The sequence below is a fragment of the Anabrus simplex genome, chromosome 7 (assembly GCF_040414725.1).
Source record: "Anabrus simplex isolate iqAnaSimp1 chromosome 7, ASM4041472v1, whole genome shotgun sequence".
NCBI classification, from domain to species: Eukaryota; Metazoa; Arthropoda; class Insecta; order Orthoptera; family Tettigoniidae; genus Anabrus; species Anabrus simplex.
Window position 1 is genome coordinate 304633410 of NC_090271.1, and position 26732 is coordinate 304660141.

General features: G+C 37.6%; 1 protein-coding gene across 1 annotated transcript in view; it reads right to left on the minus strand.

Moving 5' to 3' along the window:
* LOC136877597 (collagen alpha-5(IV) chain) overlaps positions 1-26732 on the minus strand; it is a 570940-nt gene that overhangs the window by 104055 nt on the left and 440153 nt on the right. Inside the window, exons 15-18 of the mRNA XM_067151761.2 lie at positions 16476-16597; positions 10241-10434; positions 7672-7878; positions 3346-3451 (exon numbers count right to left, since the gene is read on the minus strand). Of these exons, the coding sequence (XP_067007862.2) occupies positions 3346-3451; positions 7672-7878; positions 10241-10434; positions 16476-16597 (629 nt within the window). The remainder of the gene's footprint in view (positions 1-3345; positions 3452-7671; positions 7879-10240; positions 10435-16475; positions 16598-26732) is intronic.

Here is a 26732-nt window from a genome sequence, read left to right on the forward strand (position 1 = left end):
CGAGGAAGCTAATTAACCAGTGAATGATGGGCATGGCCGCTGTAAAATTAAACTTTTTATTTAATAATAATATTAATAATAATAATAATAATAATAATAATAATAATAATAATAATAATAATAATAATAATAATAATAATAATAATGGTGCATGACATCTGTATAGGCTTGGTGGTGACCTAATGAGGATAAAATGAATGGCAAAGACATCATAAAAACCCCGTCCCCAAGCTAGGGGAATCAGCAGTATGAGGAGTTTGATTCTGAGAACTGAACGGGGCCATCAGACCAAAGGCAAGCATTCTATCTGTTTAGCCACAAAGCCGGACTTTAATTTGCAAAACCTTAGGCTACCATCTCCACTGATCAGGTGTTGAGTATTGACAATAGCGGAGGCCAGGGCAGTAGCTTGTGAAGCAGCTTTGTCAATCAATCAATCAATCAATCAATCAATCAATCAATCAATCAATCAATCAATCAATCAATCAATCAATCAATCAATCAATCAATCAATCAATCAATCAATACTGATCTGCATTTAGGGCAGTCGCCCAGGTGGCAGATTCCCTATCTGTTGTTTTCCTAGCCTTTTCTTAAATGATTGCAAAGAAATTGGAAATTTATTGAACATCTCCTTTGGTAAGTTCTTCAAATCCCTAACTCCCCTTGCTATAAACGAATATTTGCCCCAATTTGTCCTCTTGAATTCCAACTTTATCTTCATGTTGTGATCTTTCCTACTTTTAAAGACACCATCCAAACTTATTCGTCTACTGATGTCCTGCCACGCCATCTTTCCACTGACAGCTCGGAACATACCACTTAGTCGAGCAGCTCATCTCCTTTCTCCCAAGTCTTCCCAGCCCAAACTTTGCAACATTTTTGTAACGCTGCTCTTTTGTCAGAAATCGCCCAGAACAAATCGAGCTGCTTTTGTTTGGATTTTTTCCAGTTCCTGAATCAAGTAATCCTGGTAAGGGTCCCATACACTGGAACCATACTCAAGTTGAGGTCTCACCAGAGACAAATATGCTCTCTCCTTTACATCCTTACTACAACCCCTAAATACTCTCATAACCATGTGCAGAGATCTGTACCCTTTATTTACAATCATATTTATGTGATTACCCCAATGAAGATCTTTCCTTATATTAACATCTAGATACTTACAATGATCCCCAAAGGGAACTTTCACCCCATCGACAGAGTAATTAAAACTGAGAGGACTTTTCCTATTTGTGAAACTCACAACCTGACTTTTATCCCCGTTTATCATCATACCATTGCCTACTGTCCATCTCACAACACTATCGAGGTCATTTTGCAGTTGCTCACAATCTTGACAACACAGGCTGCAGCTCAAAACGTTTAGGGCTTGACGTTCACTAAATCAACCATTGAAAAGTGGTAACCTAAGTCTAGTGGTAGCCCATGTCTTGATCCAGCATGCGCCACTGAGGACAGCTAAGGAAGAATGGCTGAAAGAGAATTGTAAGAATGTTGAATGTTGTATGGTTGTAGAAATGGCAAATGCTGCATACAGCAAAATCAAGGAAGTATTTGGAGAAAGAAAAACTAGATGTGTGGAAAACCACTTCTAGAGAAGGAAGACAAAGCAGAAGGATGACAGAAACATATTATTCAATGATATCAAGGGAAAGAAGTAGATGGTAAGATTCTGAAACAAGACGAGGCTGTTGATGCTGATGAAAGGGGAGTCTCAATTTTAAGGTCAGAATTCAACAGACCTTTGAGAGACCTAAATAGGAACATGGCACCAGGAATTAATAACATAATCTCAGAATTACTGACTGTCTTAGGAAAAGCCAGGATGGTGAGGTTATTTCATTTAGTGTGTAAGATGTATGATACAGGAGAAGTGCCATCTGATTTTAGACAGAATGTTGTTATACCTATTCCCGAGGAAACAGGTGCTGACAAGTTTGAAAACTACCACACCATTAGTTTAGTATCTCATACTTGCAAAATTTTAACATGTATTATTTACAGAAGAATGGAAAGGCAAGTTGAAGCTGAGTTGGGAGAAGATGTTTGGCTTCAAAAGAAAAGTAGGAACACACGAAGCAATCATGATTTGACGTCTCATCTTGGAGGATTGAAATAAGAAAAACAAGCCCACATACATGGCATTTGTAGATACAGAAAAGACATTTGATAATGCTGATTGGACCAAGCTATTTGAGATTCTGAAGATGATTGGGGTCAGATACCAAGAAAGCAGAATTATCTACAATCTGTACAAAAATCAGTCTGCAGTGATAAGAATCGAAGGCTAAAAAAAATAAGCAGCAATCCAAAAAGGAGTGAGGCAAGGTGGCAGTTTTTCCCCCACTCTTTTTCAATGTTTATATAGAACAGGCGGTGAAGGAAATCAAAGAGGAACACAATCCAAGGAGAGGAACTCAAAACTCTGAGATTATATTTGGGTCTGCAGAATCTGGAGAAATTGCTAAATGGTATGGACACAGTGTTAAAGAAGGAGTACAAGATCAAAGTAAACAAATCCAAAACAAAAGTAATGGAAGGCAGTCGAATGAACTCAGGTGAAGCAGGAAATATGAGATTAGGAATTGAAGTAGATGAATACTGTTAGCTGGCTAGTAGAATAACTAATGATAGCAGAAGTAAGGATGACATAAAATGTAGACTAGCATAAGCAGATAAGCCTTTCTTAAGAAAAGAAATTCGCTCACTTTGAACGATGATAAAGGAATTAGAAAGATGATTTTGAAGACTTTTCTCTGGAGTGTGGCATTGTATTGTTGTGAAAAATGGATGATAAGTAGCTCAGAAAGGCAGAGAATAGTAGCTTTTGAAATGTTGTGTTGATGCTGAAAGTAATATGGATAGATCAAATTATGAATGAAGAGGTACTAAATAGAATTGGTGTGAGGAGGACGATTTGGCAAAATTTGACCACAAGAAGAGGCAGAATGATAGGATACATCTTAAGACACCCAGGATTTGTTCAGTTGGTTTTTGAGGGAAGTGTAGGCAATAAAAACTGTAGGGGAAGACCAAGGTACGAATATGACAAGCAGATTAGAGTACATGTAGGATGCAGCAGTTACATAGAAATGAAAATACCAGGACAGTATAGGGTTGAATGTACAGCTGCATCAAACCAGTCTATGGACTGATGACCCAAACAACAACAATTAGCTGTCAAATTCTACTTACCATAAATATTTTAAATTTATGATGTGTCATTAAGAAAGACAGCTTACAGATTTATGAAATTTAAAAAAATGTGAGTCATTCCAAACAACAGCTAATGCTTATAATAATCAAATTACTGGAGTTAGAGTAAATGTAAATACCTACCTGGCAGACCAGGTGGACCAAAGACTCCCTGAAGGCCAGGCATTCCAGGGTAGCCTGGCTGTCCAGGAGCTCCTTGGATCACTTCACCAGGCAAGCCTTTGGGTCCCTGAAGAAAAATATTACACACAATATAATATGAGAGCACAGGAATGTATGAAAGACAGCTTGGCATAGTGAAAGGAAATATGAGGACAGGAATTATAAATTAAGTATACATGTATATATTACAGAGTATTATTTAAGTATTTTGTAAACTATGTAAATATTGTAAATAAGATCCAATCTTAAGATAGGTCTAGGGAACATTTTATATGTACATGGCAGCTCATCCTTTTTCTCTAGACCTTCCATGTACAGGAATTATGGTGAATAAATACTAATACTATTCGTCTACTAATCTCATTCCATGCCATCTCTCCATGACAGCTTAGAATATACCGCTTAGTTGAGCAGCTCGTCTCCTTCCTCCCAAGTCTTCCCTGCCCAAAGTTTGCAACATTTTCTTAACACAACTATTTTCTCATAAATCACCCAGAATAAATTGTGTTCCTCTCCCTGGGCTATTTTCCAGTTTTCAAATCAAGTAATTCTGGTGAGGGTCCCATACACAGAAACCATACTCTAATTGGGGTCTTACCACAGACTTATACACCATCTCTTTTATATCCATACTACTGTGACTTGCAGACAACATTATGATGCTAAAACACTGAGATGAAATGTCTCTTGCTGCTATCATGATGTTTATTCAGATGCTGTCTTTTCTGTTCTAGAAACAAGTTTTTCATGCTTACTAAGTCATATTTCCCAAACTAAGTGGCAGAGAAGACTTAAGTTTCCATTAATTTTTAGAAAGAGTTTCATTATTTTCTTTGGTACCATTTCCACAAGAAACATGGCTGTCTAAGAGTGATCTGCTGCTTGGTTGGTAATTCATCGCTTTACTGTATCATTATGCATAATGCATTCCTTTGATGAACATTTTTGGTATTTTTATATTTTTGATCTTCCTTGCGGCTTTTAGGCAATTAAAGAAGTGTTCTGAGGTTTCTGAGAAAAGTGTACCTAATTATTAAAAATGTCATTTTTGGAAATGTAATGCCAGATGACAGCTGATGGGAGTGGCAGTGATGCTGGCATATTTAAATAATAATTTTAAATACACTTCTTTTTTTGTGAAGAAACATTGTATATTTTTAGTTTATTCTATTCAGAGAAGTGAAAAACCAAAATGTGAATTTTTGATGACTGTTCACTTCTAGGTGCCCTTAAAGCAGTACATCCTTTATGAGGAATTGCAGTCAACTGGATTATATCATTCATCCAGAGATTATGATTAAAAAATGTAAGCACTATTTTCAAGTTTCTTCAGCTTTTCTTTTTAATGAGTTACTTTATGAAGCATTACTTGACTTGTCTGAGTCTAGAACACATTTCCCTTCCATTAATAAAAATTTTAAATCAGTTTTTTTTGAGTATCTTATCTTTTCACCTATCAGGTTTATTTTGTTGATATATAGGATGTTTAAAAATTATAGGTACAACGTACAGGGTGGGCAGAAGAGGCTGAAAACAAGGAGAAAAGTCCTAATAAAAGTAGGTTGTGAGACCAACAATTTTGTTGTTACAGCGTAATCACATTATTACATTGTTGTTGCTTTATGTTTCAGGTATCAGGCTCCACAGTGAATGTCATCAGCATCATGTACTTGTCATGGCACGTCCATACCTGAAATGGATGTTGTTCCTCTTTCTTTTAGAGAACTGCTTCAAATGCCTCACAAATTGGCATGAAATAGATCTCGGCCACATGTTCTTTAAAAAATGTGCAAGGTACCATGACAAATACTTCAAATGCTGCTACAGATGCAGGACACTGTTGACATCCAACGTGGACCCTGGTACCTGGAACATGATATGATCATGTAATCACATCTTGGAAATGATTATTTTCCTGACTTATGTTTATTAGGGACTTTTTCCTTGGTTCATTGTCCTCTACTCACCTAGCAGGTTGTAGCTGTGATTGTGAAACACCCTTTGGATATGGTTTGTCTGTTTTGTAGCATTAAACGGAGAGATACTGTTGTACAACCCTATATTTTTTAGATATTCAGCATTGTTTTACTGAGAGCATTCTATGATCTAGATTGTCATTCCTAGACAGCTACACCATCAGATGGAAATCATTCAAAATATTAAAATTAATGGCAGGATGTCATATAAAAGCAATTCTTTTCTGATTCTTGACATATGAAACAAACATGGCATAAAACATTATTCAATCATGAACTTCAAATAATTCACCTTGTGTGTTTCCAGTCAACTACTAGATTACGTACTACAAAATAGCCACTGCCCATATCTATGGTGATAAGTTAATAGGGAGTAATTTTAAAATATAAGTGATAGAGGTAAATAGATATCCTTGATGAATCCTGCCCAGTCATCATCATCTGGGTATCTTTTCAGCAGGCCAAGTAGGACTTTTGTGGACAATATGTCTCCATTGGTTCCTGTCATTATAGAGTTCCTCTCCTTTCACATCCTGCAGTGTTGTTCCTTTCTCGATAAGGTCTGCATTTATTTGGTCCAGCCACCTTCTTCTGGGATGTCCAACAGGTCTCCTTCTAGGTACTGCCATTTCCAAGTATTGTCTGGGTGTTCTAGTCTCTTCCATCCTTTGCACATGGCCAAACCATTTCAACCATGCAATGTATAGTCTTTCTTCCATCGTACAGGTCACTTGCATGTTATTTCTATTGCACTCATTTCTAATTCTGTCTCTTCTTGTTTTTTGCATAGCAGATCGTAAAAATTTCATTTCACATGCTTGCAGTTTGCTGATGTCTCTTTTCAATGATTAACACATAAGTCTCCAACCCATATGTCATGGTTGGCAGGAGGTAAGATTTGAACATTGTTTGTTTGGCTTTCATGGGAACTGCTTTCACCCACACCAGATTTTGTACCTGTTCTGGATTTCCAATTTAGCACTGCCCTGGTTCGATACAATACTTCCAAGACAGCTGGAGCTTCCTACACATTCAGTTCTCTCTCCATGAAGTTTGAGGTCACATTCGCTGGGTGTTCTACTAAATTTTGTTTTCTTCCTACTCACAGTTAACTTATATTCCTTAAATTTGTCGACCCAGCAATCTAATTTCCTTTGGACTTCTTGCTCTGTTTCTCCCCAAATGGCAACATCATCTGCGAACACCAATGCATTAAAATCTCCAGGTCCTGCCCAGTATCGGTTCTATTCACATACATTTCTCATACAGTGATAAAATTTAGAACCTCAGATGCAGTATTGGCTGATATCTAACTAACTGTGAGTAACAGAGAGATTGGCTCAATATCAAATTAACAATAAGAGTTTTGTTCTTGTGATGAAGTATACGGAAATACAGAAAAGAAAGAGACAGAAATGTTAATCAGTTGTGAATGGTGATTGATTGATACCATTTAGCCAAGAAAAGTAATTCAGAAATTACTTTCCTCTATTATCTCATACTATAAAACAACTTCTTCCTATGCCTACTTATTTGTGACAAATATGAATTGCAAGTACTGTGCAGTGATATGTATCCTACATATCTTTTTGCCAACTATGTTTCTATAGAAAACAGCTGAACATCAAAAGAAAAATGTGTCAATTTCTGTTTCTAAGTACTTAAGTAATTTAGTTGCTATAGAGATATACATATGATGGGAAGAGATCAAACAAGTATCAGTTTTGAAAATGAAGCTAAGAAGAGGATAGGTACATACATAAAAGATTAACATGATGACAAGCTAGAAAGAGAAAGGAGAAAAGAGAGCAAACATGGAAATACGACAGGACAAAAACTAATTCTGCATATTCACAAACTGCCATCTTTTCAGAAGGGCTCCTTCCTCAACTCCAACTCTTGCACATCTCTTTGTTCTCAGCCACTGATGAGCTCATTGAGGGAGTGTATGTATGAAGATGGTAGTGTGTGTATGAAGAAGAGGAGCTTGTACCTGTCCTTTATAATTTTGACATTATCCATGTCTCCCCTATCTTCTGCTTCCTCTATCTTTGTCATTTTCCTGCCTAGGCCACCATGCTATTTTCCTCCATAACTACAAGTCTGGAATGACCTATAAACCCTAATCTCTTCTTGTGTTCAAATTTGCCAGTTATTAATGTAACTTGGTTCGGTATCTTTTTGTTTGTGTTCAATTTAATATGCCACCACATTTCACACAAGTTACTGTGGATGCCACATTCCACATGTACACTTTATGAAACAAATGTAACAATGAAGAATAGCAAGAAGGCAGGCAAAGATGACTTACCGGCGGTCCTGGAAGACCTGCCAATCCAGGAGAACCTTTATCTCCTTTAATGCCTGTGGTGCCATCTGTTCCTCTTAATCCTTGACGACCTTGTGGACCTTCAGAACCTGGATCTCCTTTGGGCCCAGCAATACCAGGTTTACCAATACCACCTTCCAAAATTCTCTGACCTGGATCTCCTCGGTCACCCTTTGAACCAACTGATCCCTGAAATTTGAGGAACATATTTAGGAGTAGGAGTGTGTACATCAGTAGTTTCAAACATTTTATACGATGGGAAGTCCAACTGTAAAGTGAACAATGACATAAAAGACAACTGAAAAATTGGTAATCTTGTTATTATCAAGGGGCAGAGAAAGGTCCACCTATTCAATACCATTAGATTAATGTTATATCTTATATTAATGTTGGTACTGGTTTTGACCTTGCTATATTAGGTCATCTTCAGCCATGATCAAAACTGGAAAAAGCATGCATATAATATATTGAAATTATTTAAGAAATGACTAGGTAAACTGATGGCGAATCTGCCACCTGGGTGAATGCCCTAAATGCAGATCAGTGGTGATTGATTGGTAACTGATGTTGATAAGGCAGGAGGTGATCTATGTGAGAATGGCAGCACATAAGGATATGAAGTTCCTCTTTGTCTTTTCATGTTTATGTGCTCATTTCTGTTGCTCCCTATACCCACATTTATCTATTATTGAAAGGAACATCGAGAGAAACACATAACAGGAAAAGGACAATCATAGGTCAGTGTGGGAAGAGAGAGCAATAGAAAGAAAACACACAAGAACCAGGATAACCTCTACATCTTCACAAACTGCTGTCTTAAAATAGATTGGCTCTCCCCTCATCAATCTAAGTCCTTCTACATCCATTATCTCATCTCTTACTCTGTGTTTATCCAGCATTGTTCTTATCCTGCAGTTCCCACAGCAAGACTGAAGATCTGTCAAGCCTGCCTTCCTGGTGAAGCTGGGAAGTGGAAACAAGCTTGTTGGAGATTATTCTTATCCTTTGCGTTGGTCCCCAGATCGCAAGATAGCGGGTTCAAACCCGGCAGAGGTAGTCGGATTTTTGAACAGCAGGAAAAAGTCCATTCGACACTCCATGTTGTACAATGTCTGCATGTAAAAGATCTCTGGTGACACATTTGGTGTTTATCCAACAAAATTCATTAAATCTCAGCCACAGATGCTCAAGAGAGTTTCAGTTTACTTGGTCTGCCTAGAGTAAAACAGAACATTGAAATTGATGAGCAGACAGCCATATGGCAAAAAATTGAAATCTCTGCACACGGTAGCTGAGGCCCTATGATTATTATTTCTTCTTCTTCTTTTATCAATTTTGGCCAGCTGTGGATCACGTAAAAAACTCCTCATGATCTTAGTTTTCTTTGGTGCCAGTACTCCTTCATCCTCCCGCTTGCTGCTTTTTTCCTTTCAGCCATCCATTGTTGTTTCTTCTTGGTCGCTGTTTCTGGTTCTAGGAAACCCTTAAATGTGTGCAACTTTCTTCTGAAGGTGGTTCTATTGTGAATGTCTTGATGTGTGGTGTTCATTTCTTGCAAATCCTTCTTCGTGATAATAAATCATTTTTCATAAGAGCTGCCTTTCCTATTGGGCTTATTGAAGTGGTTAAACATTTTCTTAGCAAGCCTGTCATCAGACATTCTTGAAATATGTCCAAAAAATTTAACTCTTCTCTTTTGAATGGCATCTGAAATCCTGCTGCATGTTTTATATATTTCTTTGTTACTGCATAATTGATATGTGTCAGTACATTTCTTTGGACCGAGGATTTTTAAAAAAATCTTTCTTTCCTTCTTCTCAATTTCTTCAATAATGTCTTTCCTGTTTGTTAATCCCAGGCATTCTGAAGCAATGATGATGATGATGATGATGATGATGATTATTGTGCTTTTTCTATTATGAGTTCCTTTCAGTGTTCCTATCTTTCTATATGTGACTTTATTTGCATTTATTTGTTCCTTTCCAAGAGCTATTATTATTGAATTTATCCCTGTACATGAACAAGTTTTATCACCAGAAATGGCTTTAGGTGATAACTTCTCTTAAAGTGGTCAGGATTGTAAGAGACAAGAGTGAAAATGTCACCGCCCTTGGGATTCGAACCAGAATCTCCCACCCTTCAGATTAGTGCAGTAACTGCTAGGATGGCCAACACGAGAGAGATGTTGAACTGACTGTCTTTGGAGGCATCTACCAAGCAAAAAATTACTCTAAGTTTAAAACCTTAGTGGAAATCATTAGATTATGCGTCTTGTACACTTCATCATCATCATCATCATCTTGAGCAGTTTCCAACCACAGGCTGGGTCTGCTTGGAACATATGCCTCTCCATCGTTTTCCATCCACCACTTCTCTTCTCTCACTGTCATACAGTTCTCTCCTCTTGCCTCGATGCTCTTCTTTACCTCTTTCAGCCATGGCTGTCTTGTACACTTGTGGTTTACTAATCAAGTGAGGAATTTTTCTAGAAAAATAAATAGATTCAGTATATAACTATCATGCATGATTAATATAAAGGAAAATTATTTACCGGGGCTCCTGCGATTCCACGTCGTCCTGGCATTCCACCGGGTCCTCGAGGTCCTTGATTCCCGGGCATTCCTGGATATCCCTTTAGCCCTGGGGGACCTGCAGGACTAATGCCTGGCAAACCTGGCAGACCTGGAAGACCTGGAAGGCCTTCATCTCCATTGAAACCAGAACCTCCCTTCTGGCCTGGAGCTCCTGATCACATACAAAGTTTGTGCTTTAGATAAATGTTGAGATTAAATTTGTAGTTTGAATTCTATCTAATTTATCACATTGCCCCAATACCTTATAGTGATATACACAGTAAAGTAAATGTAAAGTGTGCATGGTAGACTTTTTGGTGTTAAGTTTGATATTTGTACTGTTTCGAAATTAGTCATAATGATGATTTTTGTGGACTTTCGGGAATTACAGCATAATGTTCTTTCCAACATAATAAGCAACAAGGACTGCCTCCATGGCTCACGCGGCAGCGCATCAGTCTCTCACCACTGGATTCCGTGGTTCAAATCCTGGTCACTCCATGCGAGATTTGTGCTGGACAAAATGGAGGCGGAACAGGTTTTCCTCCAGGTACTCTGGTTTTTCCTGTCATCTTTTATTCCAGCAACACACTCCAATATCATTTCATTTCATCTGTCAGTCATTAATCATTGCTCCAGAGGAGTGCGACTAGTTTTGGCAGCCAGCACAATTCCTATCCTTGCTGCTAAATGGGGGCTTCATTCATTCCATTCCTGACCCAGTCAAATGACTGAAAATAGGCCATGGGTTTTAATTTTGAAGCAACAAGGATCAATATCACAGAGACTCTACTTCTGATGAAAGAATGAGCAGTATGTAACCAGCCACTGTCTGAAAGTAAAAATGTCACAAAAATAGCAATTTCAACTGTACAGTAATGAGTGTAGCTGCGAAAAGTGACTTCTGGTGATAAAAAGAAACAACATTTGTTTTCATTGTACAGTTGTTATTTGCTGAAGTAGTCTAATATCTTGAAGGGAAACTGTTGAAGTAACTGTGTGCACAGCTGTTGTGCAGCAGTTCTTTTTTTCAGATTATGCAATACTTTGCAGTAGGTAATGTAAGGACTTCAGCAAATTTCATAATTTTTCATGATTCTTGTTGAACTTCATGATTCAAGTTCATTATTGTGTGTTTGCGATCATAAGAAGAATAAGCAGAATTCTATGTTATCTATCTATATATATATAAAAGAACATGTCCTGACTGACTGACTGACTGACTGACTGACTGACTGACTGACTGATTCATCATCGCTGAGCCAAAACTACTGGACATAAAGAAATGAAATTTTGAGGATACATTTGTATTACAATATAGGTGCTTGCTAAGGAAGGATTTTAGGATATTCTGTCGCTAAGGGGGTGAAAAGGGGGTTGAATTTTTAAAAATGCGTGTATCTATATCTCAAAATTTTAAAAGTTTACAGATGTAAAAATTTGTATTCAGAATCTCCTTTAAAAATAAAGAAACAGGTTTTTTTTTGTTTTGGGAAAATCCCACTAGGAGGGGTGAAAAAGAGTGATAAAGTGGTTGAATGCCTTTAATGAGGATACTTATATCTCAGAAACTGAAGATATTAAAGACCTGAAAATTGGTATTTGGGATCTCCATTACAAATAAAGAAACACGTATTTTTTGTTTTTGGGAAAATTCAATTACTGGGGAGGGGGTGAAAAATGGGGTGAGATTTTAAAATGAGTGTATCTCTATCTCAAAACTGTAAAAGTTTACAGATGTAAAAATTGGTATTTAAAATCTCCTTTGAAAATAAAAAAACTTTTTTTGTTTTTTTTTGTTTTCGGAAAATCCCACTAGCAGGGGTGAAAAAGGGTGATAAATGGGTTGAATGCCTTTAATGAGGATACTTATATCTCAGAAACTGAAGATATTAAAGGCCTGAAAATTGGGATTTGCGATCTCCTTTAAAAATAACGAAACACATATTTTTTGCTTTTGGAAAATCCAATTACTGGGGGGCGAAGAGGAGGTGAATTTTTAAAATGAGTGTATCTTTATCTCAAAACTGTAAAAGTTTACAGATGTAAAAATTGTTATTTAATATCCCTTTGAAAATAAAGAAACAGGTATTTTTTTGTTTTCGGAAAACCCCAATAGGAGGGGTGAAAAAGGGATTGAATGCCTTTAATGAGGATACTTATATCTCAGAAACTGAACATATTACAGACTTGAAAATTGGTATTTGGGTTCTCCTTTAAAAATAAAAAGCACCTATTTTTTTCTTTTAGGAAAATCCAATTAATGGGGGTTAAAAAGCAGTGACAAATTGAGGTGAATATTTAAAAAGGCTATATCTAAAATATATCTGAAATGTAAAATGTTACAGACCTAGAAATTAGTATTTGGAATCTCCTGCAAAAGTAAAGAAACATAGGTGATTTGTTTTTGGAAACTACACTTAAGGGGAACTAAAAAGGGGGTGACATTTTAAAATGAGCATTTCTGCAGTATATCTCAAAAACTTAACATGTTACCAAAGTGAAAAATAGTATTTTTTATCTCTATTAAAAATAAAGAAACATGTATTTTTTGTTTTTAGAAAAAGTGACTGAAAATGGGGTTGAATTCTTTTAATTAGGATACTGATGTCTCAAAAACTGAAGATGTTACAGACGTGAAATTTGGTATTTGGAATCTCCTTTTAAAAAAAGAAATACGTACCTTTTGTTTTCGGAAATCCAATTAAAGTGGGGGAACTGAAAAATTAGTTGAATTTTTGAATGAAGATACTGTTATCTCAGAAACGAAAGATTTTGCAGACGTGAAAAGTGGTATTTGGAATCTGATTTAAAATTAAACAAACACGTATTCTCGGAAAGTACAATAAGGGTGGAGGTGGGGTGGGGTGAAAGAATTGAAAAAATAATTGAATTAATTGTATGAAGATACTCACATCTAATAAAAACTGTTGTTACAGAAGTGAAAATTGGCATTTGGATCTCCTTTAAAAACAAAGAAAAACACGTTTTGGGGGGAAAATCGTCTTGGGGGTGGTCTTGAAAAGGAGTTGAATTCCTTTTTTGAGGGCACATATCTCAAAAACTGAAGATATCAGAGTCGTGATAATTGGTATTTAGAAGATCCTTTACTATTACAGAAACAAGTATTTTTTGTCGGAAAATTCACTTATGGGAAAGGAAGTGAAAAAAGTGAATTCTTTTTATAGGGATACTTATATCTCAAAACGTAAGGTAAGATACGTGAACACTGGTATTCGGAATCTCATTTAAACATAAAGAAACACGCCTTCTTTTCTTGGCCGGGGGGGGGATTAAATCAACTTAACGGTGGTGGGGTAAAAAAGGAGTTGAGACCAATTGATTTTACTGTTCACAATGTACTTATTCTGACCATAAACAGATCATTTTTAATCTTTCCTGGGTTCGTTTTCAAGAACCATCTGTTTCTTTGGAGAACGCATATAATCAAAAATTTAAACACATTTGAAATGAACTATAGGAATGATATTGACCGTGCAATTGTTCACCTCTTAAATAAGGTCAATAATACATGGAAGTATATCATTCGTATCGCCAAAAATCCCGCGCAATTACCTACGCGCTATAATGGTGCTCGTTGCATTGTCAGCAATGATGTAATGATGGCAGCAGATGTAATTAGCCGCCAAGTAGCTGTCTTGCATCTTGCTGTGGGTCCAGAACATCGACAATAATAAAATTTAAAAAAAATATATAATAGTAATAATAATAATAATAATAATAATAATAATAATAATAATAATAATAATAATAATAATAATAATAATAATAATAATAGTGTTCTGGATAGTCGTCAAAAGGTGCGGACTGCGCTAGAAACTGGTCCTGGCCGGGTGATGAATACGAATGCAGTCCGGCCGCAGGTTCAGTACCGCCAAGGCACCCACGACAACACCACACCAGATCTCCTCAGGGATTTGATCCATATTAAAAATGCTTATAGGAAAATATGTCAAAGATTTATGAACCCAACTGACCAGGTGGAATACCTGAACCTAGCCCGGGAAGTACAAAATCGATTGCTGGAAAGAAAGATTGAAAAATGGGAGGAAATTTGCCGTAATTTCTCAGAAAATGAGTCAGATCGCAAATTTTGGCTCATTCTCTCAGAAAATGAGTCAGATCGCGAATTTTGGTGGGTTTTATTTAAAACGTTAAACATTCAATTATAAATTTCAGTATAATACTGTAGCAAAGCACGGGTATCTTGCTAGTATTATAATATGAACCAACAAGGAACTTTACAATCTCGTTGTGATTATCATAATTTCAAAAATTTCTGTTCCTGATGGAAATATTTCCCTTAACAATGCATCCAATGTTAGGGACAGAAGAATAGGTTCATTAACAAAGCTTATCGGGCTTTAGGCTTACATGAATTTTGGTTAAATATATATATCAAGTTAACTACCATTTGTGTACAGTATATCTCTTCTGCATCACTGAGAAAGAAATGTCATTCCTCCCTCACTTTTTAAAGCAAAAGTACTGTTGAGAGAATACTCAAAGATAAATAACAATCCACTTGCTCATTCATTGGCAGAATATTCAGAACAACAAATTGATTTGCAGGATAGAGGGGAGAGTAATTCCCTCATATTCACCTTGGTAGGGCAGATGGTGGGAGCAGATTGTGAGAATGCCAAAAGACCTACTAAGAAGAAACCTTGGATGAGCTTTCTTGATCTATGAAGAACTACATACCATCTTATGTGGTTGTGAATCAGTGATTAATGCAAAGCCACTGATATATCTGAAAAATGAGAGCAAATTTGAGCCATTGAGCCCTTGCAAGTGTCCATAAGGAATAAGGAATATCTGGCTGTGTTGGTTCACAACAAACAGAATCTGAAGATCTCACAGATACTGCTTGGGAACGTTGTGCTCATTGGCAATGACAATACAAAGAGAACCTACTGGCCTTCAGGATGAGTGTTGGCCACATTCCCTGGGCATGACGGAATAACCCGAGTCGTTTACCTCCGCACTGCTAAAGGAGAAGCCACATTTCCAGTTCAACGGCTCTACCCCCTTGAGATGACATCAGAAAAGGAACGTGATGTCTTAGAGGTTATCCAGCAACGTGCTAAAGCACCATCTGAGGTTCCAGGAGGAACAGAAGAAATCAGCTGTGAAGATCACAAGGATAGATAGATAGATAGATAGATAGATAGATAGATAGATAGATAGATAGATTTATTGACCACCAACAGGCTATTTCCAATTACAAATGGTGTACTACACCTAAAATTTATTTCTTACAACTAACTTATATTTACAAATAATCAAGAACTATTTCCCCATGACACTACAGCCCTGAAGGGCTGCCGCTCAGCCTGAAGGCCTGCAGATTATGAAGTGTTGTGTGGTCAGCACAACGAATCCTCTCGGCCGTTATTCTTGGCTTTCTAGACCGGGATTACAAACTATAGTGTTCAAAAATTAACATTACTACATAGAGACCTATTATTTTACCATATGTACTGCCTTTCTAATTGTCTTTATATCAGAACAGAAGCAATCCAACACTATTCAATGTCTGCAGTGACTGTATTAACCACAAACTCCTGTGTGTTCAGTTCTACACTTGATCACGTGAAAGGTGACTCTGTGTCTTGTGTTTCGTGCCGAAACATGAAGTGGTAGGAGCTGCAGACAATCTGTTTAATTTGTTATGCATTTTATTGTGAACACTGTGTAAGCACATTTTGTGATGTAGCAGTAGAGCACTAGAGCCTCCATTTGCAGCTGTTGGCAAAACTCATCATATAATGAAGATGTAATCTTAGTTTCAAAGCTTCTGTTAGTCACCCACTTCATAAATTTTACCTGCACTCTCTCTAGTGAGTCAATTAAATAATGTAGGGATAGTATCCAGAGCTCGGTACCATATTCCAACCCTGACCTAATATAACTTTTGTGGTTATGTTTTTGATCTTAGATAAGTTGGACTATATTCCTTGGCGATGGCCCTGTGTGGAAAGTTTTTATGAGGTTTAACTTCAAATCAGTACTTATAGTTTAAGAATAATAACAATAATTATTTTCTACTGTTTTGCTTAAGTGCTTCCGACATGAGTAGTGCAGTAAAGTGCAAAATTTGGATATTTGAATAATTTACTTATTGAGGGGAGTGTGATATTTTGTTCTACAAACAGAGCTGAGCAGACATTATTATAGAATATCACTTACCTGGATCTCCTATTGGTCCTTTATATCCCTTGAAACCTTTTACATCAGGCAGTCTGATATAATCTATCTCGTCACCCTGTTCACCCTTGTTGCCAGGTATTCCTGGTTCTCCTGGCAGACCCCTAAAGAAAGAAAGAAAAAAGTGAGGATCAATATTGGCAAGCATAACAATTATTTCCAAGTCTCCTGTGCATGGCCAGCTCCAGGTAGGGAAACAAAAGAAAGGAAAGAAGGTATAGTGTTAAAAGTCTGGCACCCCCTGCATACAGAAGATGCTGGAAGACAATCATTTGAGTTGTATGCATGGCTGATAAATTTTATATTGTTTCAGCATGGTATATCTTCAGAACTTACAGGAATTTCAGGATGAATATTTATTTTTAAGGGTGTGATTGATGCACTCTTTCCCAACAAATAAGAATAACAGAGTGTAAGGTTGGGGGAGTCAACTGGCCATATGTTATCTGTAATAACTCCATTTTCAAAAACTTCACAAAACTGTCTGTTTCACGCAGTACATGAACCATTGTGGAGGCTCCAGTATGTTGATAATGTAGACAACACGGTTAACTGTGTCTAAGAATTGTCACATTAACATCACACCACACACTGACTTTTGTGTGTTAGTCCACGATTCATGTAGAGGTGTAACGAATATGATATGGGCGTGCCTACAGAAAACAATCAAAGAAATTATATAAGGCCTATGCAGCAAATTATTGTATATTTAGTCTCATTACTGTAATTTATTTCCACTACAATTTACACAATAAAAAATCTCTACTTAAACCAAGGCTCAACAGCTGTTATTTATTATCTTCTTTTTTTCTGTAGGAGAAACTATGTAGTAATACGAAGGTCGATCAAATACAAACGGGATTTTTGTTCCTGAACATCAACAGTTGAGATGTGGTCTTACATTAAACCCAGCAAAAACGCAGGCCATTATCGTTGGATACCCGAAACTACTTGTGAAGGTCAGTCGACCAGAGATTCCATCTATAAGGTTGTGTTGTTTGAGTCATCAGTCCATAGAATGGTTTGATGCAGCCCTCCATGCCACTCTATCCTGCGCTAACCTTTTCATTTCTACGTAACTATTGCATCCTACATCTGCTCTAATCTGCTTGTCATATTCATACCTTGGTCTACCCCTACCGTTCTTACCACCTACACTTCCTTCAAAAACCAACTGAACAAGTCCTGGGTGTCTTAAGATGTGTCCCATCATTCTATCTCTTCTTCTCGTCAAATTTAGCCAAATCGATCTCCTCTCACCAATTCGATTCAGTATCTCTTCATTCGTGATTCAATCTATCCATCTCACCTTCAGCATTCTTCTGTAACACCACATTTCAAAAGCTTCTATTCTCTTTCTTTCTGAGCTAGTTATCGTCCATGTTTCACTTCCATACAATGCCACGCTCCACACGAAAGTCTTCAAAAACATCTTTCTAATTCCTATATCAATGTTTGAAGTGAGCAAATTTCTTTTCTTAAGAAAGCTCTTCCTTGCTTGTGCTAGTCTGCATTTTATGTCCTCCTTACTTCTGCCATCGTTAGTTATTTTACTACCCAAGTAACAATATTCATCTACTTCCTTCAAGACTTCATTTCCTAATCTAATATTTCCTACATCACCTGCCTTCGTTCGACTGCACTCCATTACTTTTGTTTTGGACTTATTTATTTTCATCTTGTACTCCTTACCCAAGACTTCATCCATACCATTCAGCAACTTCTCGAGATCTTCTGCAGTCTCAGATAAAATAACAATATCATCGGCAAATCTCAAGGTTTTGATTTCCTCTCCTTGGACTGTGATTCCATTTCCAAATTTCTCTTTGATTTCCTTTACTGCCTGTTCTATGTAAACATTGAAAAGGAGAGGGGACAAACTGCAGCCTTGCCTCACTCCTTTCTGGATTGCTGCTTCTTTTTCAAAGTCCTCGATTCTTATCACTGCAGACTGATTTTTATACAGATTGTAGATAATTCTTCGTTCTCGGTATCTGATCCCTATCATCTTCAGAATCATAAATAGCTTGGTCCAATCAACATTATCGAATGCCTTTTCTAGATCTACGAATGCCATGTACGTGGGCTTGTCCTTCTTGATTTGATCCTCTAAGATCAGACGTAAAGTCAGTATTGCTTCACATGTGCCTACATTTCTTCTGAAGCCAAATTGATCTTCTCCCAACTCAGCTTCTACTTGTTTTTCCATTCTTTTGTAAATAATACGTGTTAAAATTTTGCAGGCATGAGATACTAAACTAATGGTGCGGTAGTTTTCACACCTGTCAGCACCGGCTTTCTTGGGAATAGGTATAACGACATTCTTCCGAAAATCGGATGGGACTTCTCCTGTCTCATATATCTTGCACACTAAATGAAATAACCTTGCCATGCTGGTTTCTCCTAAGGCAGTCAGTAATTCAGAGGGAATGTCATCAATTCCAGGTGCCTTGTTCCTATTGAGGTCACTCACAGCTCTGTCAAACTCTGACCCCAAAAGTGGGTCTCCCATTTCATCAGCATCAACAGCCTCTTCATGTTCCAGAACCAAGTTATTTACATCCTTACCTTGATACAACTGTTGGATATGCTCCGGCAATCTTTCTGCTTTGTCTTCTTTCCCTAGAAGTGGCTTTCCATCTGAGCTCTTAATATTCATACACCTAGATTTCCTTTCTCCAAAGGTTTCCTTGATTTTCCTGTATGCAGCATCTACCTTACCCAGGACCATACAGCCTTCGACATCCTTGCACTTCTCCTTCAGCCATTCTTCCTTAGCTACCTTGCATTTTCTATCCACTTGATTCTTTAATCGCCTGTATTCTTTTCTGCCCTCTTCATTTCTAGCATTTTTGTATTTTCGTCATTCATCAATCAGGTCTAGTATCTCCTGAGTTATCCACTGATTCTTAGTTGTCTTTTCTTCCTTCCTAACATTTCTTCAGCAGCCCTACTGACTTCATTCTTCATGACTCTCCACTCTTCCTCTATAGTGTTTCCTTCAGCCTTTTCATTTAGTCCTTGTGCAACATGTTCCTTGAAACAATCCCTCACACTCTTTTCTTTCAACTTGTCTAGATCCCATCTTTTTGCATTCTTTCCTTTCTTCAATTTCTTCAACTTCAGATGGTATTTCATGACCAACAAGTTATGGTCAGAGTCCACGTCTGCTCCTGGGAAAGTTTTGCAATCCAACACCTGGTTTCTGAATCTCTGCCTAATCATAATGAAGTCTATTTGATACCTTCTGGTGTCTCCAGGTCTCGTCCACGTATACAGCCGTCGTTTGTGGTGTTTGAACCAAGTATTGGCAAGGACTAAATTATGATCAGTGCAGAATTCAACCAGCCGACTTCCTCTTTTGTTCCTTTGTCCCAATCCAAATTCTCCTACTGTATTACCTTCTCTTTCTTGGCCTACCACTGCATTCCAGTCTCCCATCAGTGCAGAATTCAACCAGCCGACTTCCTCTTTTGTTCCTTTGTCCCAATCCAAATTCTCCTACTGTATTACCTTCTCTTTCTTGGCCTACCACTGCATTCCAGTCTCCCATCACAATTAGATTCTCATCACCTTTTACATATTGTATTAAATCTTCTATCTCCTCATATATTCTTTCGATTTCTTCATCCGCTGAACTAGTAGGCATATAGACCTGCACTATTGTGGTGGGCATTGGTTTGGTGTCTATCTTGACGTCAATAATTCTTTCACTATGCTGGTCGTAGTAGCTTACCCGCTGCCCTATTTTCTTATTCATTATTAAACCAACTCCTGCATTTCCCCTGTTTGATTTTGTGTTGATAATTCAGTAGTCGCCTGACCAAAAATCTTGTTCTTCCTGCCAACGTACTTCACTTATACCAACTACATCTAACTTTAGTCTATCCATCTCCCTTTTCAGGTTCTCTAACCTACCACAACGATTCAAACTTCTAACATTCCACGCTCCGACTTGCAGAATGTCAGTATCCATCTTCCTGATGATCGCCCCCTCTCGTGTAGTCCCCACCCGGAGATCCGAATGGGGGACTAGTTTACCTCCGGAATATTTTACCCGGGAGGAAGCCACCATCAGTACATCATTATTCATACAGAGAGAGCTGCATGTCCTCGGGAGTTAGTTATGGCTGTAGTTTCCCTTTGCTTTCAGCCGTGTAGCAGTATCAACACAGCTAAGCCATGTTGAGTATTATTACAAGGCCGTATCAGTCAATCATCTAGACTGCCGCCCTTGCAACTATCAAAAGGCTGCTACCCCCCTTTCGATGAACCATTCGTTAGCCTGGTCTCTCAACAGATACCCGTCCGATATGGTTGCACCTGCGGCTCGGCTATCTGCATCATTGGGACACGCAAGACACCCCACCGCGGCAAGGTCACATGGTTCGCGGAGGAGGATCTATAAGGTTATATAATACTAAAATACTATTCACGTCATCAGTAAAAGTCCTAGGCGTTACTTTCGATGATGACATGTCATGGAAACCGCACATTATGAAAATCACCCAGAAAACATTCTCTGCATTGCACATGTTGCATGGGTATAAATACTTATTTCCTGAAAAACTAAAAAAAATGCTGGTAGAAGCTCTGGTTTTCCCTCATTTCGACTATTGTGATGTGATTTACAGAGACGGTGGGTGCAAGTTATTGAGCAGATTACAACAAAGTCAAAATGCATGTGTGAGATACATCTATAACCGATGGTACTATGACCATGTAACTCCTTCTATAACCACCTATCTTGGCCCTGACTAGAAATCCGTCACACTGTTCATACCCTATGCCATCTCCATAAAATCCTTCCTTCTTCACAGCCATTTTACATTACTTCATATTTCAAATACCTGTCTTCTTATCACAGTCTTAACACCAGATCTACTAATAATTCCATCCTTGCTTTACCTACCCATAGATCTGCCATCTATGATAAATCATTCACAATAATTGCCTACCATGAGTGGAACCTCCTTCCTGAAAGTATCAGAGGGTTAAATGCTATTTGCACTTTCAAGGAAGCACTGTGGAGACATTTTATGCACCAGTAAGGATCATCTGTAAACTTGATGCTGCTAATCACAACCATTCTATTGTCATGGATGTTCTGGTAGAAGATTAGTCTAAAATTCTTACCCAATCTGCTTTTCAAATGTTATTAAATTTTATGTACTACCTCTATTTTACATGTAGGATATTTGTTTTAAGAATTTATCTTTTTATTAAATGTAATTTATTTCATTTTAATTTAATCTATCACTCATCATTCTTCTATTTCTATTAATTTAATTAGTATTAGATGTATTATTGTAAAGTGATGCAATGTAATATATGTATATTTCAGTGCCTGGTTAGATGGAAGAGAAGGCCTTAATCTTGCCAGGTAAAATAAAACATTACTAACTAACTAACAGTTGGTAGAACTGGCCCCGTGCTTCTACTATGCTTAGGCGGGACCGTTAGGAGTGGGGAGAGTGTGCTGTTAGATATTTCCCACTGTTTCATCAGTAACGCTCACGATGTCGAAGCAACAGGTGCACCCCTCCACTGCTCAATGCATAATTATAAAATTTCTTGCTTGTGAAGAACTTACAGTGGCAGAAATTTGCCAGAGATTGACTGCACAGTTCAGTGATCAAACATTGTCAAGGACGAGTGTGTTTGCCTGGCATAAAAAGTTCAAGGAAGGACGAGAATGTGTGGAAAATCAGCAACACGATCGCCGTCCTCGGACCAGCATTGCAGACAAAAACATTCATGCAGTTAAAGACACTATTGACGACGAGTGACAGTATCAGTATCAGAAATTGGAGAACCTACAGTTCTGTAAAGTGTGTTCCAGATGGGTCCCTCGCCTTTTGACCGAAACTGTCTCCAAGCTACAGGAAATGGACTGGAATACACTTGATCATCCTCCTTACAGCCCAGACCTATCACCGTGTGAATTCCATTTGTTCGGACTGCTTAAAGAAGCTCTTGGAGGGCAAGGATTTGAAGATGACCAGAGTGTGGAAGACTTCGTGTGCAACTGGCTGGTGACACGACCCTGTTCTTTTTACGATGAGGGCATCAAAAAGCTCCCCATACGCTGGAACAAATGCATTTCCAAAGCAGGAAACTGTGTGGAAAAATAAATTGTAATTGTCTTGTGTTTTACAATAAAGGAATTTAAATAAAAAATAAAATCCTGTCTATATTTGATCCCCCTCGTATATTCTGTTACTAAAACAAAGACATTGTTCCACCAAGGCAATGATGCCAGCTCATACCACTACACTATCTATATCCCTTTAATACTCTGTATACAAAAGACTTACTGTAAGATTAATAAAACTCGTTAACAAATTTTACTTTTAAACTAAATATTTTGTTGGGATTGAAATACAACATAAATTAGTACATGATTCCATCTTTTGTTCCTATTATTTAAAAAAAATACTGTACTCACAATACAAACTGAACTATGGGGCATGCTTTCTGCAATGTAAAGGTGTTGATGATTCCATTGAAATCAATGGATCTAGCCCTTTCAGATTCATGCCGAGGGTTCTCAAGTTCATGCCTTTCCAAGATATTTCTTTATCAGTTTAGGAAATTATTGCTCAATGGAAGAAACAGTAACAGGAAAAATTAGAAAGAGGTAAAACACAGTGCATAAGTCAGGGACACTTACAGCTAATGCAGAGTTACCTACTACTAAACAGCTTTGTTAAGTCAGCTACAGATGTTGTCAAGGTGATTTCTTTGTTCAGGCCATTTCTGAAACCCACTACCTGATCTGGAAATTCATTTGATAAATCTTCCTCATATTTATCTTGTAAAGTTATTGTTGCATTATGAATCTCTTCATTGGAAGCAGAATTTAGAACTTTAGTGAAATGGTTTTGAAGAAATGGCTAGCTTTATTTATACCCTCAAATATGCTTTTAAACTGAGCTAAAATAAATGTCCAAACAGCCATTGGAAACAGTGGTTCTGAAATATTGTTTTGGTCTACTAACCACTTATCCTGATCCAATTCATCAAATAATTTTTACTTTTCGGATGCTTCTATTTAAAAAATTTCCACTTCCTTGCCAAAGAGGGCAACCTGATTACGTTGCTTCTTCAAAATTATTTTTGTAGACAGATAAATTACCAGCTGCATTCTCAGGAATAGAATTAGAAATGAAGACATTAGGAAAATGACAGGAATCTTGAAACTTCAAGACAGGATAGAAACAACAAAGCTAAAGTAGTGTGGGCATATGATGAGAATGGGAGAAGAGAGAGTGCCAAAAAAAAAGCTTTTTCAGACAAGTTAACAGGAAAGATACCATGAAGAAGACCTCAAAAGAAGTAGACAGATTCAGTGTGGAAGTGCATAGAGAAGAGGGGATGAAAACCAGAAGATGTATTTAAAAAGGAGAAGAATGGTGGAGAGACAGGCAGAGATGGAGGTTCTTGATTCACAACCCAACCCGGGAAGCTGGAAACGGGAAATGAAGATGATGATGATTCTCAGGAATAGAACAAGCTTTATCAAGCTCTACATTTTCTGACTATATAATCTGTGATGCTAGATTAGTATAATCTATTATCTTTGTTTGAAACACTATCTGCATCATTTATTCAAATTTCTCTAACTGGTGTTTCAAACCAACAGCTTGTTCTCATTCTTCTTAGATATAACATTGTCTGGGCATTCTTTAATAAGAGACCCTTTCCTTCTCGTGCACTGTGGGTTTCCTTCTCTATTCCTAATGTATTTTGATCTTTTATTTTGCAAAACCCTAAGAAGCTTTCACTTATTTTCATGTCACATAGCTTCCCAGTAGTATCATTTGAAACTGTAACTTATCCAAATATATAACTTATCCTTATTTGTTGTGTTCTGGCCTGTATCTGTAATAACAGAAAAGAATGGGGAAGTTTTAATGCAGTTGATTTGTTTTTCAACTGCTTGTGACAGAAGATTTATCTGAACTGAATTCCTGAGGCACTTCTGTGTATATTTTGGTTTATTTATGAGATCACGTAAGACAGGATTATACTCTGAGGAAAGTTTGAAGATGGCTAAAAATTTCTACCATTAAGTTATCCTATTTCTTGCCTCCTCACCTGTAAACCATGTGACCCTGCTGTGGTGGGAAGGCTTGTGTGTCCCAATGAAGCAGGTAGTCGAACATTAGGTATAACCATATTAGATGAGTATCTGTTGAGAGATCAGACTAATGAAGGGTTCACTGAAAGTGGAGTTGCAGCCTTTCGGAAGTTTTAAGGGTGGAAGTCTGGTTGATTGACTGATGTGGCTTTGTAATAATGCTTAACTATGTTGATACTGCTGTGTGGCTGTTTCTAAGAAGGAAACTACAGCCGTAACAAACTGCCGAGGACATGCTGCTCTCTCTCAATAGGAACGAATCATGTACTGGTGATGGCTTCCTCCTGGATGTAAAGTATCCCCCCATTTGGATCTCTGAGAGGGAACTGCATGAGAGGGGCAATCATCAGGCAGATGAACACTGACATTCTGTAAGTTGGAGTGTGGAATGCTACAAGTTTGAATCGTAGTGGTAGGTTGGAGAATCTGAAAAGAGGAAAACATAGACTGAAATTAAATGTAGTTGGTAAGAGAAGTACATTGGCAGGAAGAGCAGGATTTTTGATCAGGCAACTACAGAGTGATCAAAACAAAATCAAACAGGGGAAATGCAAGAGTCAGTTTGCTAATGAATAAGAAAATAGGGCAGCAAGTAAGCGACTATAACCAGCATAGTGAAAGGATTATTTTTGTCAAGACAGACCCCAAGCCGATGCCAACCACAACAATGCAGGTCTGTATGCCTAGTACTTCAGCAGATGATGAAGAAATCAAAAGAAAATATGAAGAGATAGAAGATTTAATAAGATATGTACAAGGAGATGAGAATCTGAGGGGAAACTGGAATGCAGTGATAGGCCAGGGAAGAGAGGGTAATTTAGTAGGAGAATTTGCACTATGATGAAGGAATGGAAGAGGAAATTGGCTGGTAGAATTCTGCACCTATCATGATTTAGTCCTTGCTAATACTTGTTTCAAACACCACAAGCAATGGCTATATACCGGTACTTGGACAAGACCTGGAGACACTGGAAAGAATTAAATAGACTTCATTATGACTAAGCAGAGGTTTAGAAATGATGTGTTGGATTGCAAGACCTTTCCAGGAGCAGATGTGGACTCTGACCACAACTTGGTGGTCATGAAATGCTGTCTGAAATTAAAGAAATTTGAAGAAAGAAATGCAAAAAGATGGGATTTAGATAAGTTGAAGGAAAAGAGAGAGCAGGATTGTTTCATGGATCATCTTACACAAGGACTGAAGAAAACACAATAGATAAAGAGTGGTCAGTCATGAAAAAACCAAGATGGCGACTACTGTGTGTGAGTCTGTGATATCCGTAGTAGATAATGGTGTAAGATGCAGTGAAAAATGTGGCAAATGCAGAAGAGTAGTTAAAAATGGGATTCTGTGTCGTAAGTGTGATGAATGGTACCATTTTCGTTGTGCAAATATTGTAAATAGGACTGATATTGAAGAAAGTGAGTGGCTGTGTTTCGAGTGTAAACAAACTGATAGTGAGGCAGAACAACAAGAAAGAGAGACTTACGAAACTATAATTAAGATTTTAGGAGTTCTACAAGAGGACTTATGTGCTCTGAAACATGAAAATGAATGCTTAAAGGACAGAATAAAGAAACTGGAAGATAAAGAAGACATTGGAGAAGAAAGATCGCCGTGGAAGGAAGTGACGCGTGGCCATTTTAGGCCTAATGTTAAACATATGGGAGAAACTACGTACAACTTAAAACCGGGAAAAAACTCTTTGCAGTGCCAAAATAGATTTCAGTTATTGCAGCAAGTTCCAGAAGAAGACACACCAAGTTTTCCAAATAATTTTAAATCCAGTGGAGGTAACCTACAGAAGAAGAAAACCAACCGAAAGTCAAGATCACCAAAGATTCATCTCTACGGAGACAGTCAAGGGCGGGGTATGGCAGAAGGCATCAAGGATGAGCTGCAGAATCCAGAAACTGAGGTTTTAGGACTAATAAAACCAGGTGCCAAAACTGAAGACGTCCTTTCAAGTTGTGATCCTGTGTCAGAGAAGGACAATTATGTGGTGATTGTGAGTGGTACAAATGACATTGCTGCAAATGAAGGTAAGGAACTAATTACGACTCTCAGAGGTAAGATTTCCAAACTACCTGACTCA